The sequence below is a fragment of the Littorina saxatilis genome, linkage group LG17 (assembly GCF_037325665.1).
Source record: "Littorina saxatilis isolate snail1 linkage group LG17, US_GU_Lsax_2.0, whole genome shotgun sequence".
Taxonomy (NCBI): domain Eukaryota; kingdom Metazoa; phylum Mollusca; class Gastropoda; order Littorinimorpha; family Littorinidae; genus Littorina; species Littorina saxatilis.
In genome coordinates, this window is record NC_090261.1 from 5,933,134 (window position 1) to 5,950,663 (window position 17,530).

Here is a 17,530-nt window from a genome sequence, read left to right on the forward strand (position 1 = left end):
TCTGAACCTGGCTGGTTGACGGTTTGATAGTTTTAACATGAAGGAGGTATTTTGACAGAACAATTTTGATGTAGCCAGGACAATTGGATGTATAGATATAATTATTTTCGATCCTGGTTGAACTGACCTATTGTCCTCTGTGTCAGGGAATAACACCGAGTGCGTGTACAGTATGTTATTTTCATGGATTTAGTAATATTTTCTTCCAAAGTATACCCAGACTGTAACGTATAGATGATGTTTTTGTTCATATTATTTTTCTCAGGACTAGGAGTAGGAGATACAAGTAATGGGCATCCATTGGTGTGCAACAGTTAGCTTGCAGTCGATGATAACAGAGCTAAGACAAATCTACCTTTTAGATCTTATCGTTTTTGCTGCAGGACCCCCTGACAATGAAGAACTGAAATGGTTGCTTCTTATTCTTATTGACAATGAGTGAATGACTTACATCTTGTTTCGTTTCAGACGTGACTATTGATGAAGCCAAGCCCTCCAACAAAAGCAGCAGCGGCAGCAAGAAGACCCAGCAGCAACAGCAGCTACAACCACAACAGCAGACCACACCACCACCCTCGAGTCAAAGCGGGATGGGCTCGCCAGGCAAAGTCAGCGTACAGTGTCCCATCTGTGGGAAACAGTTTAACAATGTCAGCGCTCTGGCTAAGCATCGACTGACGCACTCTGATGAGCGGAAATATCTATGTACTGTCTGCAACAAGGGGTTCAAGAGGCAAGACCATCTGTGAGTGCCATATCATCAGCTTTTTAATTTTTTATCCTTTTGCATCATGCAGTTGGTGTGATGCTGCTAGTGCTACAGTGGAACCTCCCTTTTAAGACCCGATTTTCTCAGATTTTTGGAGGTCTTAAAAGGAGGGTTCTGCTGCACTCATTTCTTGTCTAAAGCCACTGAACCAGCAAGTTGATACCTGTGTAGGTTTCACATGTTTGAATCAAACGTGGTGGATCTCTTGTCAAGGACTATGGGAATTGCTCTATAGTTGTCATGTGTTTTCCTTTCAATGAGGCAGTTTGAGGCTGAAAGGAAGAAAGGTCATTCATTATGCGTTCGTGTTTGAAATGACTTAATGTATGGAAAGATGAAGTAACCCTTTTTTTCTGAACAGTTTCATAAACACTTTTCTCTGTTGTGAAAAAGATACCTGATTGTGTGTGTTCTGTTTGCAGCAATGGCCACCAGATGACCCACCTGGACAAGAAGCCGTTTGGGTGTCCGCTGGAGAACTGTGACAAAGGTTACTGTGACGCTCGCTCCTTACGACGACACCTGGAAGCCCATCACCACCTGACCACAGACGTTGCTCAGACCCACGTGCTGGCCAGCATGGCTGCCTCAGGGATCACTCCCCCCGCTCAGCGAAATGGCAAGGGCAAATCGGCCGAGGCGGCGGCTCTCGCAGCAGCAGCTAAAGTGGCACAAGCAGCTGGTTCATCCCTAGAGGGTGGGGTGTCACAGCGCATCATCAACTCTCCCCCCTACAGCGCCTCCCCCACCCCCTCCCCTGGCTCAGGCAGCAGCCAGAACCAGTTTTTCCACTTTGAGGTGCAGTCCAACAAGGCGGCCACCACTGGGGGCAGTGTGTCGGTCAAGCTGGACACTGACCTGGGGGAACTGGGGCTGAAGAAACTGCAGGAGGCGGCCTTGCAGCAGAACAATGTGCTGCAGACTGCTGCTGCTGCCACTGGGGAGCCTGGACAGCAGGCACAGTTCCAGGTGGGTGTCTGAAATGTCTGGTTGGATTGGGCAGTGTATGGTGGTTTGGGCAGTGTATTGTGGTTTGGGAAGTGTATGGGAGGATTGGGTAGTGTCTGAAGTGTGTCTGGGGATATGGCAGCTTTAGTCTGTGGTATTTGTCTTTCCATGCATTTCTTGGGAAGCCCTTTGGGTTCTTTTTTATTTGCTGTGAGTTGCATGGAAGTTTTTCACTGGTAAACTAAAAAAAAAAAAAGTATGTGTATCCATCTATACATACTTTTAAATAATGAACAGTAGGTTAGAATTGGGGCAGAACCAATACACTGTCTAACAGCCATTTTGGCATTAATTTCTTATCTTTTTTTTCACGCAAGCTTGGGAAATTTTCTCACTGAAATTTGAGTCTGTGGCTGTACTTAAAGTCTTTCGACTGCAGAAGCTTTCACCGGAGTTTCCAATGCTGCAAAAACCTATGACAGTCTTAATCAAGGATTGTGGTCAAGTGTGCATGCAGTCAGAATTGTTGATGGCATGACCCTTTGCTCCACAGCTCCAGTTCCAGCTGCAGCAGGGACCAGCAGACCTGCTGGCAGTGGTGCAGGCCCAGCAACTCCAGCTACTGCAGCAGCAGCAACTCTTACAAGCACAGCAGCAGCAGCAGCAGCACAATGCAGTTCAGGCCGTAGAAGTTAAAGGTGCTAACAGTAACACGAAGAAGGCAAAGGCAGCTAAACCTAAGGAAGCTAAATTAAAAGCTCAGGAATCGTCGCCCCAGTCCAACGAAATTGGTTCCATGGACGGTGGGATCTCTCTGCAAAGTGATGCTGCATGGCAAGAAAAAGCTCAGGTAAGGGTGGAATAGGATCAAGTTGAAATTCTACTTGTTTCCAGTGTTTGCGCACACATCTAGCTTTACTTTTAACAACAAAATGTGTGTCTTTATTCAGGGTAGTTTCAGCTGAAAGTTTTACTCTAGGCTTGTGGAGCACAGACTTGCTCACACTTTTCTGTTCACAAGTGCTGTTATAAGGTCAAGAAAAAAAGAAGACAAAACTTGATGTTGCAGACTTTAGAAGGAAAGTTACTATAACACATCTTGCACGATTTCTGGCCAATAAGAAGCAACATGCCCCTGTGTAAATTAAAACCAAACTTCAATAGAAATAATTTGAAAAATGATTTTGGCCTTGTCATTGGAAACAAACATGTTATTTTTAGGGGCCTAAGAATGTAGTCTGTATGTAACTGTATACTTTGCCTTCCATCTATCTTATTGCCTTCAAACACTGTACACAGGTCTACAACTTTGTGGGCACTCCGGGATCTGGTGAACCGTCGCCGACATCACTGAGCGGTGAGCTGTCACCAGGCCTGGTTCCCCAGATGAGCCCCAGTCCCAGCCCTGGGGCAGCCACCCCCACCAGTCCTCTGCACAACCCTCGTCTGGCCTGGGCCGCCGCGCACTCCGACAAGAAGAAAGACAAAGACAGGTGGGTGTGAAATCTAGGGATTGCATGCTTATCAAGTTATCCTTTCGGCTGACATTTGAGCTGTGGATGAAAACTGAGAGTCATGTTTCTGAGGAGATTATTAGATTAGCCAACAGCCCACATTGTGCAATCTCCAGAATCAGCCCTGTGGAAGGTTTGTTGACACAGTGAATGAAGCTTAGAATATGCACTCTTCTTTCAGTATGTAATGTCACTTCCATGAGATAGCTAATAGTTGAGATAGTCTCCACTCTGAAGCTGTTCTTTCATTATAGGTATATTTTGATCAAGTTGATAGACAGAGGCATCAGGTATTCTCTGCGGGGAGGTGTCCTCTTTTCAGGGAAAAAAGATTATAGGAAAGAGCCCCATGTGAGATATATCTGTGCTTCCCTATTCTCTGTTCAGCATAGATTATGTTATGTATTAAAGCCACAAATTAATTGGGTTAAGTTTACTTCACAGCTGGCTGCACGAAGCTTCGGCACTGAATTTTTGGTTAACAACCTTTTTTCAATTAAGAACAGCCTTAACAAAGTGGCTGCTGGTATGTCAGTAGAATTTGTTCACTTTCCTCTGTTGGTTCAAAGTACCGTATTTGACGGACTACAAGCCGCGACTTTTTTTCCAAAAAAATCGCATTGCGGCTTATAAAAAGATGCGGCTAAAACGTTACCTAAACTTGAATAGCATTCACCAAATGAAAGTCGCCGCAGATTTTCATTTCGCTCGATTAGCGATTACCGGTACTTTATTAGCTCTCTACTCAAGACTCAGCGCTTTTCTCTTTCTTTTGCGAATCTTCGTTTGTCAACAAGTCGTCGTGACAAGATAGCGTACAGAGAAACACCGGATGTATCAGGATCTCGCGTCGTTTTTTTGTGTCTCACGATAGTTGGGGGAGCGAGAGCTACCATGTTGTGTTTTCGTCTGCTCGAAATATGCGCAAAAGTCATAAATCATCCCCAAAAAAGCTTATTTCGGGTGGGACTACATGTGTGTGTTGGTTACAAATTCTGTGTGTGATATTTTTCTTGAAACTTTTTCACTTTTCTTCTTTGTTTCACTTGTTTATTCTTGGAGCCGATTTCGCCAAATACCGTACTTTCGTTTGCCTGGTTGATTTGATTTATTGACACAATCTGATTATATTTTTTTTGACGGCGGTAATATGTGGCCATTTCTGCGAAAAGGGACCCTGTTGAGCTAAGCCTCTGATTGGAGAAACGCGGGGTCAAAGTTAGAGCAAAATGTAAACAAACTTTGCTGTGCTGACTGATGCCCACTTCAAGTTGAATTTCTAAAATGTTCAATGAATCTGTTCACCAGCGATAGCATAATGAACAGCATGGAAAGTAATGGAAATTAGTCTTGGTATCCACATTACAAACTTCTATAAATGTTCATTTTCATTCCTGCTCAGGAAAAACACATCGAACCGATGACAAGTTGACTGCGATGATGCCGAAAATGCCGACAGAGTGTTTTGTTGTGCTTCGAGAAAAAAATTTTCGTCGCTAGTTTTGGTCAAGTTAAAACAACTTACCTATTTTTTTTTTTAATGTTTGACAGTAAGCTTAATATAAACTTTCATCTGGAAGCACATTCACAAGCACTATTATACGCATAGTTCAGGTAGATCTGACTTTCACGCGACCGTAGCACTGTACGAAAAAGCAGACGACAAATGCAGTTGCCCGATGAAGAACAGTTACTCCCCGTTTACATCTTTAGTTGCTTCCCTTGCTAAAGTTACTGATATTTAGATCAGTGGTTACTGACTGGGGCATTCTGTTCTTTGCAGCTGTGAATTCTGATAGTGGAAGGGCAAGTCAGTCTTCTCAGTTGAACACGGAATGTTCTGCTGACAGAAGTCACTTTGGGATAAGACAACGATTTTGTTGACGAGGTCAATGCTGTTAATTCAAAATAATTTTGTTGCACTTCGCCCGGACATTATTTTGTGACTCCGAAGTCGAAGCAGATCTACTTTGATCACGATGGTGTTGTAAAGGTTCATGATGACAACGCACACTACTAATCGGTTAAAGAGTTCTCCAAGAGCATAGGCCTATTGCGAAGCAAGGTCTTCCTCTTCCTGATCGTTTGAATGCCCGGACATCGTAAATGAGAACCTGTTGCTCTTACCGTTTGCTGTCTCCACTTAGATCTATGACAGGCTACAATTTCAGGTAAGTTACCATATAGACTGCAGTGTGTGTTTTGTGTGTGTGTGTGCGCGCGCGCGCAGCTTGTGTGTGTGTGTGTGTGTGTGTGTTGTGTGAGGGTTTCTGTTTGTGTGTGTGTGTGTGAGCGTGTGTGTGTGTGTGTGTGTGTGTGTGTGTGAGAGAGAGAGAGAGAGAGAGAGAGAGAGAGAGAGAGAGAGAGAGAGAGAAAGAGGGGTAGATAGAGGAAGAGAGATGATAATGACAATGATGATTTTGATGATGATGATGATGATGATGATGATGATGATGATGGTGGTGGTGGTGGTATGTGTGTACGTGTAGTATGTTTTTAAACTCCTCTTTTTTTTATTTAACCAATGTTACTCTCTTTCTCTCAGTTTGCTGGCGTGAAACAGCAAACAAGTCCAGCAATTCACCGGACAGTGCAACAACAAAAGACAGAAGTGCCTGGCCACAAAGCAGGTGTTCGACAGAATGGGGCAACAGCAATGTCCAGCCGGTTCCAGTTCCAAGGAAATCAGCATGGTTTACCCTTGGGACTTTGCTCAGTAGGTAAAGACATATTAATACTTTACAATTTGTCAGTACTTAAAAAAAAAAGGGGGGGGAGCAATACAGTTATATTTGTGTTTATGTGCTGTTTTCTCCAACAAAGAAGCACACACACAGACACACACACACACACAGACACACACACACACACACACACACACACACACACACACACACACACACACACACACACACACACACACACACACACACACACACACATTTTCGATAATGTCACCATACCATACCAGCTTAGAAATGGCAAGTGGACAGGTACCCAAAACCAGACTTGAGCTGTGCAAATAGTGGTTAGTAAATAATATGTTGATCAACTCTGTGGTTGCCTTTGTTTCAGAGAAGCAAATCGTCTACCTTGCGAATGAGGCAGGGGTACAGAGGAGGGTAGCAACTTCAGTCTTCGGCATGGTGCATCAATACTTAGGCATGCAGTTTTGTGTGTGAATGAACAGCACAAATCCATTTTGAAAATGTCTTGATCGTCGGCCACATCAAGTTCGACCCTGATTGGAATTTCAGTTTGTTGAAAGTAAAGGGAGACGTTCGATAGCAGAGTGCACGGATGACATTTTCAATTCAGTGAAGTGATGGACAGACTGACAGACCCACGTGTGCAAGGACACACAGCACCATATGTTACTTTCTACAACTGGAAGCTGTATTTACCAAGGAAACTGAACAATTAATCCTTGTTATGAAATTTAGAAGTACCACAACTTCAAGTCGACAAGTGTGTGTGTATTGTTTTCAGCAGACAGCCTCAAATAGTTTGTGTTTGTATGTGCGTGGGTGAAGAAAGAATAGAACATGGCGGGGGGAGAGGTAGTATGAAAGAAGAAGAAATATTCGAGAAAAAAAATCATATGGCTGATTGTTTTTACATTTAGTCAAGTTTTGATTAAATGTTTTAGCATAGAGGGGGAATCGAGACGAGGGTCGTGGTGTATGTGTGTGTGAGTGTCTGTGCGTGTGTGTGTGTAGAGCGATTCAGACTAAACTACTGGACCGATCTTTATGAAATTTTACATGAGAGTTCCTGGGTATAAAATCCCCAGATTTTTTATTTTTTATTTCGATAAATGTCTTTTATGACGTCATATCCGGCTTTTTGTAAAAGTTGATGCGGCACTGTCACACCTTCATTTTTCAATCAAATTGATTGAAATTTTGGCCAAGCAATCTTCGACGAAGGCCGGACTTCAGTATTGCATTTCAGCATGGAGGCTTAAAAATTAATTTATGACTTTGGTCATTAAAAATCTGAAAATTGTAATTAAAAATATTATTTTGATAAAACGATTGAAAATTACTTTTATTTTATTCTTCATCATGTTCTGATTCCAAAAACATATAAATATGTTATATTCGGATTAAAAACAAGCTCTGAAAATTAAAAATATAAAAATTATGATTAAAATTAAGTTTACGAAATCGTTTTAAAAACAATTTCATCTTATTCCTTGTCGGTTCCTGATTCCAAAAACATATAGATATGATATGTTTGGATTAAAAACACGCTCAGAAAGTTAAAACGAAGAGAGGTACAGTAAAGTGTGCTATGCAGCACAGCGCAACCGCTACCGCGCTGAACAGGCTCGTCACTTTCACTGCCTTTTGCACTAGCGGCGGACTACGGTGATTGTGAAAAAAATGCAGTGCGTTCAGTTTCATTCTGTGAGTTCCACAGCTTGACTAAATGTAGTAATTTCGCCTTACGCGACTTGTTTCTTCTGCATGGGAGGAGAGAATGATAGAAGAAGACGAAAAAGTAAAAATTAGGGTAACGTTACAAAAAGGGCAATAACTCTGGAATGAAACATTATTTTGACCTAAAACCATACAAGTAATAACGGCAGATGATTGAACTTACTATTTCCCGGCAAAAGTTTGTTTTTAAAAGTTTGGCCATTTTAAGTCATTTTGGGGGTATCTCCAAAAAAGGGTCATAACTCCGTGAAAAATAAATTTGAAGGTCTGAAATTCTCACATCACGTTCTAAATATAACAGTCTGTCAAATAAAATCCAAAACTCAAAATCGATAAATTTGTCAACAAGGTCCCTTTTCGCAGAAATGACCACATATAGTGACGCGGCCAATACGTGGCTCGTCCCAATTTTTTTGTTAAAAGTCGGAGGTGCGGCTTATAAAACGGTGCGTCTTGTAATCCGTCAAATACGGTACTATCGTCTTTACAAGAAACATTACCAAACTGCTTTCATGTACATGAATTAAGTTTGCATGGTATATGGCTCCATGTAAAACGTATAATGTATGTGCATTTCAGTGACAAAGGAGAAGGACCTGTACAGTGCTCCGTGTGTGAGCGTCGCTTTAAAACCCTCCCTGCACTCAACGGTCACATGCGTCTTCATGGGGGATACCTGAAGAAAGTAAGTTTGCCTGCGTGAACGGATTAAAAACCCATGCCTTGGGGTCTCTTTGGATTCTGATTATGTCCATCCTATTCTTAGTGTTTTGGGTGTTGCCCTTGGTATTTGTCGTCCTTGACTTGTTCATAAAAACAAAAACTTTATCACCATACTGAGTTTCAATGTCTGGCTGTGAAGCCATGCTGCTCATGACTTTCATAAGAATCAGCTGTTCTTTTTAAGATATCTGTGTCAATTCCACGTCCTCCTTTTGACAAGCTAATCTTGAACGTGGCTAACAGTTTGCATTTTATCTTCACTCTCCAGGACAGGGAGGATGGGAAACGTTCAGGCAGCAAGAAATCTACCACCTCCTCCTCCTCATCCTCTACCTCTTCCTCCCCCTCCACCCCCACCGACATGGGCCCCCCACCTCCCCCACCCCGGCCTGCACACCCACCTATACCATCACAACACTCTCCACTCCCCCCTCCCTCCCCTCAGCCGCAGCCCCCCTCCCCCTCCATCCAGGTGGTCTCTGCTTCCACCACCCCTCTAGCATCCCCCCAGCAGGCAGCCCCTGTGGGGGAGTTACCTGCGGGGTTCCAGACGCTGTACCTGACCGACCCACACACCTTGCAGCAGGTGGGGATCAACCAGCTGTCGGCCGAGGTGCTGCAGCAACAGCAGCAGTTCTTGCAGCGTCAACTTGAGCTGCAGCAGGTAGGGTCGTCCGTCATCAGTGTTTGCTGGTTTTGATGTAGATGTATAAGTAACGTGAAGGTGGTGTTAGATGTGATGTATAAGTAACGTGAAGGTGGTGTTAGATGTGATGTACAGTAGTCCCTTCCATTTCCGGCCCTTTCGTGGGCGTGAACCTGCCCGGAGCGGCCAGCTTTCCCATGACTAATGAGTTTTCCTTCTATAATTGACTCTTAATGGCCGTTAACCTGTCTGACGCGGTCAACGGTCAATGATTTTTGCCCTAAGGTGCCCCTCTTACTCGACAGGAGCGGCCACTTAACGGCCACTTGTCACTTTCGCGGGCAAGCGCCTGTGGTGTGTGTGTGTGTTGTGTGCACAGACGGCACAGCACGAGCAGACGACATGAATACTTACGCATGCGCAAACTTTAAATACAGACATGCGCATACATGTACATTTACGGCAGTCACTTCCGGATCGATCACAGCTGATGTGAGTTTGAAACACTTGTTTATCTGACACTCAAATACATATATATAATAATCCAAACAACACACATAGAAACATACGAAACAATAGCTTAGCCAGGACGATCGAGTTAAACACGCAAATAATTAAGATTTATAAACGAAAGCAAAACTAACAGAGACAATGAATCGGCGGCTCGTGGATGATCGCTTTTTTTTCTTCATGAAAACTTGATCGTGTTTTGGGTTTTTTTTGGAGGAGGAGGGGGCCTGTAATGAACGACCACCTGATATTTGCGGTCACCTTTGCAATGACTAATGGGTGACCGGATATGGCAGGTACTACTGTATAAGTAACGTGAAGGTGGTGTTAGATGTGATGTATAAGTAACGTGAAGGTGGTGTTAGATGTGATGGAATCACGCAATTCTATCCCTTGCAAGGCCCTCGTCTTCTGCGTTCATGGGCTGAAACTCCCACGTACACTCGTGTTTTTTGCACGAGTGGAATTTTACGTGTATGACCGTTTTTTACCCCGCCATTTAGGCAGCCATACGCCGTTTTCGGAGGAAGCATGCTGGGTATTTTCGTGTTTCTATAACCCACCGAACTCTGACATGGATTACAGGATTTTTTCGTGCGCACTTGGTCTTGTGCTTGCGTGTACACACGGGGGGTGTTCGGACACCGAGGAGAGTCTGCACACAAAGTTGACTCTGAGAAATAAATCTCTCGCCGAACGTGGGGACGAACTCACGCTGACAGCGGCCAACTGGATACAAATCCAGCGCGCTACCGACTGAGCTACATCCCCGCCCGCAAGGCCCTCGTCATTGGTTTGCTTCCGTGTAGTGACAAGTCTTGTGTCGCATGTCTAAGACATATTTGAAAACTGAATCGCACAGATAGGTAGTATGCACTGAGCTCTGTACACAAGTGTCTGACTAAAACCCCAGCATCTCCTATAGGCCTGACCATTGTGTAATCTTGCCACAGCAGGAAGTGTACTGTCAGGTTAGCAGCTTGTCATCCTGTTGCGTAGTCAGTGTTTGATAAGTGGCCTACAATAAGGACACATGCATACAGGCACTGTTGATATAAAAGCTCAGGGAGCTTCTGTTCTCAATCATCTTTCCAGCAGTCTTTGACTTGATCTGGTAGATGTTTATAGTTTGGATGTTCAGGGGACGTTTTCAGTTTCAGTCTGTGTTTGTGTATATTTGCACAATAAGTGTTGACGCCTTTTTGATTTGCTACACTCCTAGCAAAGATTGATGAGCACCTGTCAAGATTAGTTAAATGTAGTGCACACATGTATCTCCATTAAGTTATCATCCAAGACTTGCATGACTGATAGCTTCTCTTTTCTGTATCTTGGCTCTTTAACTTTAAGTCACTGACAAATAACGTGTTATTCATGCAGCAAATAGTCTCTGACGAATGACGTGTTATTCATGCAGCAAATAGTCACTGACAAACAACGTGTTATTCTTGCCGAAAATAGTCACTGACGAATGACGTGTTATTCATGCAGCAAATAGTCTCTGACGAATGACGTGTTATTCATGCAGCAAATAGTCTTTGACGAATGACGTGTTATTCATGCAGCAAATAGTCTCTGACGAATGACGTGTTATTCTTGCCGAAAATAGTCACTGACGAATGACGTGTTATTCATGCAGCAAATAGTCTCTGACGAATGACGTGTTATTCTTGCCGAAAATAGTCACTGACGAATGACGTGTTATTCATGCAGCAAATAGTCTCTGACGAATGACGTGTTATTCATGCAGCAAATAGTCACTGACAAACAACGTTGTATTTGTGCAGCAAATGGCCGCCCAGCTGAAGGAGGAGCAGGATATCCGCTCCCTGGAGGAACAGCTGAAGCAGAACATCCACGAACAGCAGCTCAACTCCCTGACCCCCACCCCAACCAACACCCCCACCACCCCCCAGCCCCAGGCCACGGCCGTCACCCTGTCCCAAGTCAACGAGACGCTGGCGGACGTCACTCGGGCGTTGTCTCCCCTGCGAGCCCCCTCGCCACGCACACAGCAGGCGGAGCAGATCCAGCGATTGGTGGAAGGCTTTCAACAGGTTTGAATATAGAAACTGTTTTCTATACAGTATGCTTTGCAGCGGGTCATTGTTTTTGTTTGTAAAACTTGAAGCATCATGATTTTTCACACTCTGGAATAGTGTCGGCAACCTTGTAAAACTTGAAGCATAATGACTTTTCACACTCTGGAATAGTGTCGGCAACCTTGTAAAACTTGAAGCATCATGATTTTTCACACTCTGGAATAGTGTCGGCAACCTTGTAAAACTTGAAGCATAATGACTTTTCACACTCTGGAATAGTGTCGGCAACCTTGTAAAACTTGAAGCATAATGATTTTTCACACTCTGGAATAGTGTCAGCAACCTTGATGATCGTATGAAGCTAACCTCTGTCAGAATGTTGTTGTTGAATATTGTTAATGTAAGGGATTATGTATGCCAAAGTTTGAGAAGCTACTGAGGGCTACTTGGCTTATGTATGCCAGAGTTTGAGAAGCTACTGAGGGCTACTTCAAACATTTAGTGAATAACATGTGTTTGAACCTTACTTGAAAGTTGGGTTTGTTGTCAACAGAATGCTTCATTATGTGAATTTCTGAGTATGATAAATGCTACTTTAGAAAAGAAACATAGAATTATGATAGAAAAGAAATACAGGGCAAGGCAAGAAAGCATGTCTGATGTGTGGATAGGGCAAGAAAAGGGGCATACAGGTTACATGGATGCTTTATATGGATGCTTCATACACATTTTAGAAGCTTGTTAAATCTCAGTATAGGCCCTTTGAAGTTAAACTGTCTCACATCTCTTTACTACAGTTACTATAATTATCTTACTACATAACTGTAGTTGTATGTCTGACGAGTGTACACGTAGCAGTGTGTGTGACAGGTGGAGGAACTTCACCGGCAGCAGCAGCAGCAACAGGGGACGGTCCAGCTTCCCCAGCTGACGGCGCAGCAGATAGAACAGATCCAGCAGCAGCACAGCCAGCTGGGCCTCCCCCCGCTGCAGCCAGCGCAGCTACAGCAGCTGGTGCAGGAACAGCTTCAGCAACAGCAGCTCATCCAGCAGCAGCAACAGGCTCAGTCACTGGCGGGTCTGCAGCTGGGTCAAGGTCACCTGTTGTTACAGACCCAGCCCGTCAACGGCGCCCTGGCTCAGTGCAGCATGGTCAGTCTCAACACAGCGCTTGGGACGCCGTCCATCCTCAACTCAGTCAGCCCCATGACCCCGGGGCTGCCCGGCGGGGTTCTGTCTAACGGTCAACAACTGCAGTTGGGTGCGGGCACGGTGGTCAGCGTGCCGGCCTCCACCGTATCCGCGGCCTTGACCTCGGCGCTGCAGCAGATTCCTAACCAACTCCTGTCTCAAGCCACGTCCAGCATGACCACTCTGCCCATGGTGTCCACCGCACACCAACACCTCACCATGGAGTCCCTCGACCTGCACGACCCCTCCATGTCGCACCTCATGGGGCACATGGGGGTCTTTGGAGAGGCTGTGGGGTCGGACCTCTTGCAGCTGTCCAACTCTCAGCTGGGGGGCGAGGCGATGCCTGGTGGTGGACTGCTGGTCCAGCACGAAGACAAACTGCCTGACTTTCACTCCTTCCACTCTATCTCGTCAGACAACGCCTCGCTGACCAGCACTCACCCTTACAGCATAAAGCAGGACGTCATGTTGTCCTCTGCCAGCAGCGGGCTGGACGAGGCTCTCCAGGCAGCCCCGGTCAAATCCTCACACTCCGAGATCAAGCGACGCCTGTCGGCCGACATGGAGAACTCACGCAGACCTCAGTCCATCTCCAGCCTCACCATCACCTCCTTGCTCAACAAAGGGCCTGCCGCCTTCACCGGAAATTTTTCAAAAAAACTGGGCGAGAGTGGCCTTGGTACCACCAACCCACCGTCCGCCACGGGTAGGGTGCGAATGCGCAGCAAATCAGGCGATGTGCACAAACTGATGAGGTCCAAGAGTGTGGACCACTCCCTGATGCGGCAGCGTAGCAACACGGAAGAGTCTATCTACCGCCATCGCAAGCGCAGCGGGGATGAAACGTACATCGGGCGTTCCAAGAGTCACGGAGACGACTACCTCTCTCAGTCCGACGGCGCTGGTGTGTTCCGCAACCCCAGCTCCCTCCCCAGTCCCTTCAAGATCAAGCGCAAACATCGACCCTCCCCCCTCTTCATCCCCCCAGCCCTCAGCAGTTTCCAGAGTCGCCTGCGCTCCCCCCGGGTGTGGGACGGTGGGGAGGGCAAGGGGAGGGGCCACACCCCTCCTCCCTACACACCCCCTCCCATGCTCAGCCCCATCCGCAGCGGTTCCGGTCTCTTCTGGAGCATGCAGGGCGCCCGGCCTCTCACCCCGCAGTCTGCCCCCGTGTCTGCTCGTCTCTCTCTCAGTCGTAGAGGTGAGCTTTTCCTTCTTTCTCGCAGTAGTGTGTGTGTGGAGAGAGAGAGATTTGTGTTGGAGTTAAATTTGTATGTTTGTGCTTTTCAGGTAGTATATATATATATGCGAGTTATATGTGTTACAGATAAAAGGTGTTTCTAAATATTTTGTTGAAAAAGGGACAGCTGACAGTGTTACGAAAAGAGAGGGAGACAAAAGTAGTCATGTTGACTTTAACCAAGGATTTGTGTATAATAGATGTTTTCCAGAAATAACTTGTGTCTGGATTTTCAAGCGCTGTGGCAGAGTTATTTCCGAACATCTTCTATTTACAGTTATATTTCATGTTGCTGTGCTATTTCAAAGGACCAGAGATCAGAAATGTATGTGTGTATTTGTTTGTGTTTGTGTGTGAATTTAAAGCTGACATTGTATTTGCAAAGATTGATGACAATGGTGTGTGATACCTGTACAGGTAGCATGGGTGGGGATGCGCTGATGGACTCCAGTGCTAAGGAGGGAGATGAGGAGTCACCTCCCCCCGAGACAGACATCAAACCGTGAGTATTCCTCATTCATCCACTTTTCATATGAGAGACAGTTAAACGGCGGCTGTTCATGTAGATCTAATTTATAATTTGTTGGAGGAAGTGAGTAAAGAATGTATCCTCTGGTTTGTGTATTGACGTAAAGTGAGTGAAAATGTTACTGTTGTACTTAAAACTTAAAAGTTAGAGGTAATAAGGGCAAATACAATCATGAATACTTCGTACTTCTGATGTCTTTTTGTTCTTTTTTTTCAGACATGTCAACATCGGGTCACCGTACCAGGCAGATCTCCCTCCACTAAATCGTAAGTTGTTGTTTTTTTTGGCTTTTCAACCTGGACTACTGAAACACAAGGCTGCTAATGGGCATTGTGAAAACTGTGAGTTTTTAAGTCATGTTAGAAGACTTATTCACGCAGCTTTAGAGTTCCGCCTTTAATTAGAAACTCCTTGAGATTAGGTATGGTGTCATCTTGCACATAACTTATTCAAAATTATCATGTAACCATTGGCAAAATCGTGAGTCTGACTAGATCCGCACTTCTCTGGCAAAGATTTTCAATTTCACTGAAACTAGAACTGAGTGAAATATAATTTGAGGCAGATGCAAAGCGCGCGTAGTTGTCTGTAAACTAAAATTGTGGCATCCCCTTCCGTCTTCCCAAGCCTCCTTTAGTTTTATGCTTGCAATGTTTTTGCGTCTACAGTGGAACCTCCCTTTTAAGACCCTTCAATTTAAGACTCCCTCCTTTTTAAGACCTGATTTTCTTAGATTTTTGGAGGTCGTAAAAGGGGGGTTCAACTGTATTACTTGTGTGGTCTGTCATTGAAGGGTTGTGTTTTTCAGCAAACCGTAAAGACGCTCAGCTAGACATCAGCAAGGCAGACCTCATGTGGGACCTCAGTGTCATGGGGGTCAACACGGATGAAGATGGTAAGCACACAATCTTATTTGCTGTGACCTGGTAAGGATTTAGAATTTCGTAAAATTGGAAGAGTTTGGACTAAAATCTGAACAAAATCCACTGCATAATGTTTCTGCATTTTGAGAATAGAAAGATCTTTGAATATTTGAGTGAAAACAGACAGAATTAATATTAGGTGTGGGGGAATATTCTCTGGGTAAAAGAACAGAGCATGCATGCACAGAGAAATAAAATGTGAGTAGATTTTTTCTGCTACTTCTTGGAATTGTAAAAATTTTTCCCTGCCTCATTGCAGTACTCAAAGTACCAGAATGCTGTTTTAGGTTGTTGGGTTTTTGCTGCTGCTTGGAGTTGTAGTAATATTTCATCCCTGTCTTGTTGCAGTGCAAAACTACCAGGACTTTGCGTGCTGTGCGGCGGTGAAGGGGAACGGGTCAAACGTGGAGTACGCCCTGCACCTGCTGCACCTGGCCAAGGGGGACGTCCAGACCGCCATGCTCATGCTGATGGGGGACCCCCCTGTTCTGCCCCCCGGGCACGGCCTGCTCACCTACAAGTACCAAGGTCTGTGTGCAGTTTTGCCTGTGGAACAGGTTGATCTTTGTGTGTGTGTGTGGGGGGGGGGGGGGGTTGTGTGTGTGTGTGGGTGTGAGAGAGAGAGAGTGTGTGTGTGTGTGCATGTGTGGTGTCCTCCATCAAACAAAAAACAGGCACTCTCTTACACAAATCGGTCAAACCAAATTGGAAAAAAACATTGTTAACATTATAATTGTAAGGGAAAAATAGAAGTCCGGTTGACAATTCAATTTCCAGAGTTTTGTGCAATTTTACCAGCAAAATACAGGACATTTCCAGTATGAGTGACCCCTTTAATGTTGATGACACAAATCACTTCTGATGTACGCACTGTAATTGAGATGAGGAGCAGTATTGAAGAGGTTGTCATTGCTGTTGTTGTCATTGTATACTAGTACTTAAGGACTGTGTGTAGTGAGGTTTTGAGATATCTCTATGATTGTGTTTTGTTTTGTGCAGAGTCTGAGTCGTGGAGCTTATCAGAGATCCAGGCCTTCCATGACGGTCTGAACGAGTTTGACAAGGATTTCTACCAAGTCTCCAGAAAGGTAATGATGGTCAAAACACATTGTTCTGTATGCTGTGTTACATGTTATCAATGACAGTTGAATGCCTGAGTCTTTCATTTTGGTTTCCAGTTAGAGATCTTTATAGTGTACAGTCTGATACAGTGGAACCTCCCCTTTAAGACCCCCCAATTTAAGACTCCCTCCCTTTTAAGACCCTGTTTTCTCACATTTTCGGTTCATAACCTCTGTAAATTTACCCCCATTTTAAGACTCCCACCTTTTTAAGACCTGATTTTCTCATATTTTTGAGTCTTAAAAGTGGGGTTCCAGTGTCGGTGCAAAAATGATGTCATACATTCACACACATGCTGTTACTTTCTTTCTTTCTTTCTTTATTTGGTGTTTAACGCGTTTTCAACCATTCAAGGTTATATCGCGACGGTGCTGTTAGTTAGTCAAGGTCAAAGTTAAATGATGTCATACATTCACACACATGCTGTTAGTTAGTCAAGGTCAAAGTTTGGATGATTGCCAAATGCTGAATTACGTAGCAGCTCCAATTAATTTTGTCGAGTCTTGTTTTCATTCTGACCTTTTAAAACTCTAGTGAAATTTAGCAGGCATGAATAGTCTTCAGCAACAGACTCTCGTCAGTATGCTGTCACAGGAGCAGACTTGACAGCACAAGATTTCAGTACAGTGGACCCCTCCCCCTTTTTTTTTGACCTCCAAAAACATGGGAAAAAAATCAGGTTTTAAAATGGAGGTAAAGTTACAGAGGCTATGAAGAGAACATCTGGAAAAAGACCGGAACGGTTGGCCTAGTGGTAAGGCGTCTGCTCCGTGATCGGGAGGTCGTGGGTTCGAACCCCGGCCGGGTCATACCTAAGACTTTAAAATTGGCAATCTAGTGGCTGCTCCGCCTGGCGTCTGGCATTATGGGGTTAGTGCTAGGACTGGTTGGTCCGGTGTCAGAATAATGTGACTGGGTGAGACAT

At 44.7% G+C, this 17,530-nt stretch overlaps 1 protein-coding gene across 1 annotated transcript in view; it reads left to right on the plus strand.

The window, feature by feature from the left end:
- The window catches only part of LOC138952504 (zinc finger protein 541-like), a 42,672-nt gene that overhangs the window by 8,780 nt on the left and 16,362 nt on the right, over positions 1 to 17,530 (plus strand). The window contains exons 3-15 of the mRNA XM_070324191.1: positions 469 to 745; positions 1,192 to 1,738; positions 2,271 to 2,567; positions 3,017 to 3,210; positions 8,256 to 8,361; positions 8,668 to 9,063; positions 11,343 to 11,612; positions 12,468 to 13,992; positions 14,449 to 14,533; positions 14,777 to 14,826; positions 15,369 to 15,455; positions 15,832 to 16,011; positions 16,483 to 16,571. Of these exons, the coding sequence (XP_070180292.1) occupies positions 469 to 745; positions 1,192 to 1,738; positions 2,271 to 2,567; positions 3,017 to 3,210; positions 8,256 to 8,361; positions 8,668 to 9,063; positions 11,343 to 11,612; positions 12,468 to 13,992; positions 14,449 to 14,533; positions 14,777 to 14,826; positions 15,369 to 15,455; positions 15,832 to 16,011; positions 16,483 to 16,571 (4,103 nt within the window). The remainder of the gene's footprint in view (positions 1 to 468; positions 746 to 1,191; positions 1,739 to 2,270; positions 2,568 to 3,016; positions 3,211 to 8,255; positions 8,362 to 8,667; positions 9,064 to 11,342; positions 11,613 to 12,467; positions 13,993 to 14,448; positions 14,534 to 14,776; positions 14,827 to 15,368; positions 15,456 to 15,831; positions 16,012 to 16,482; positions 16,572 to 17,530) is intronic.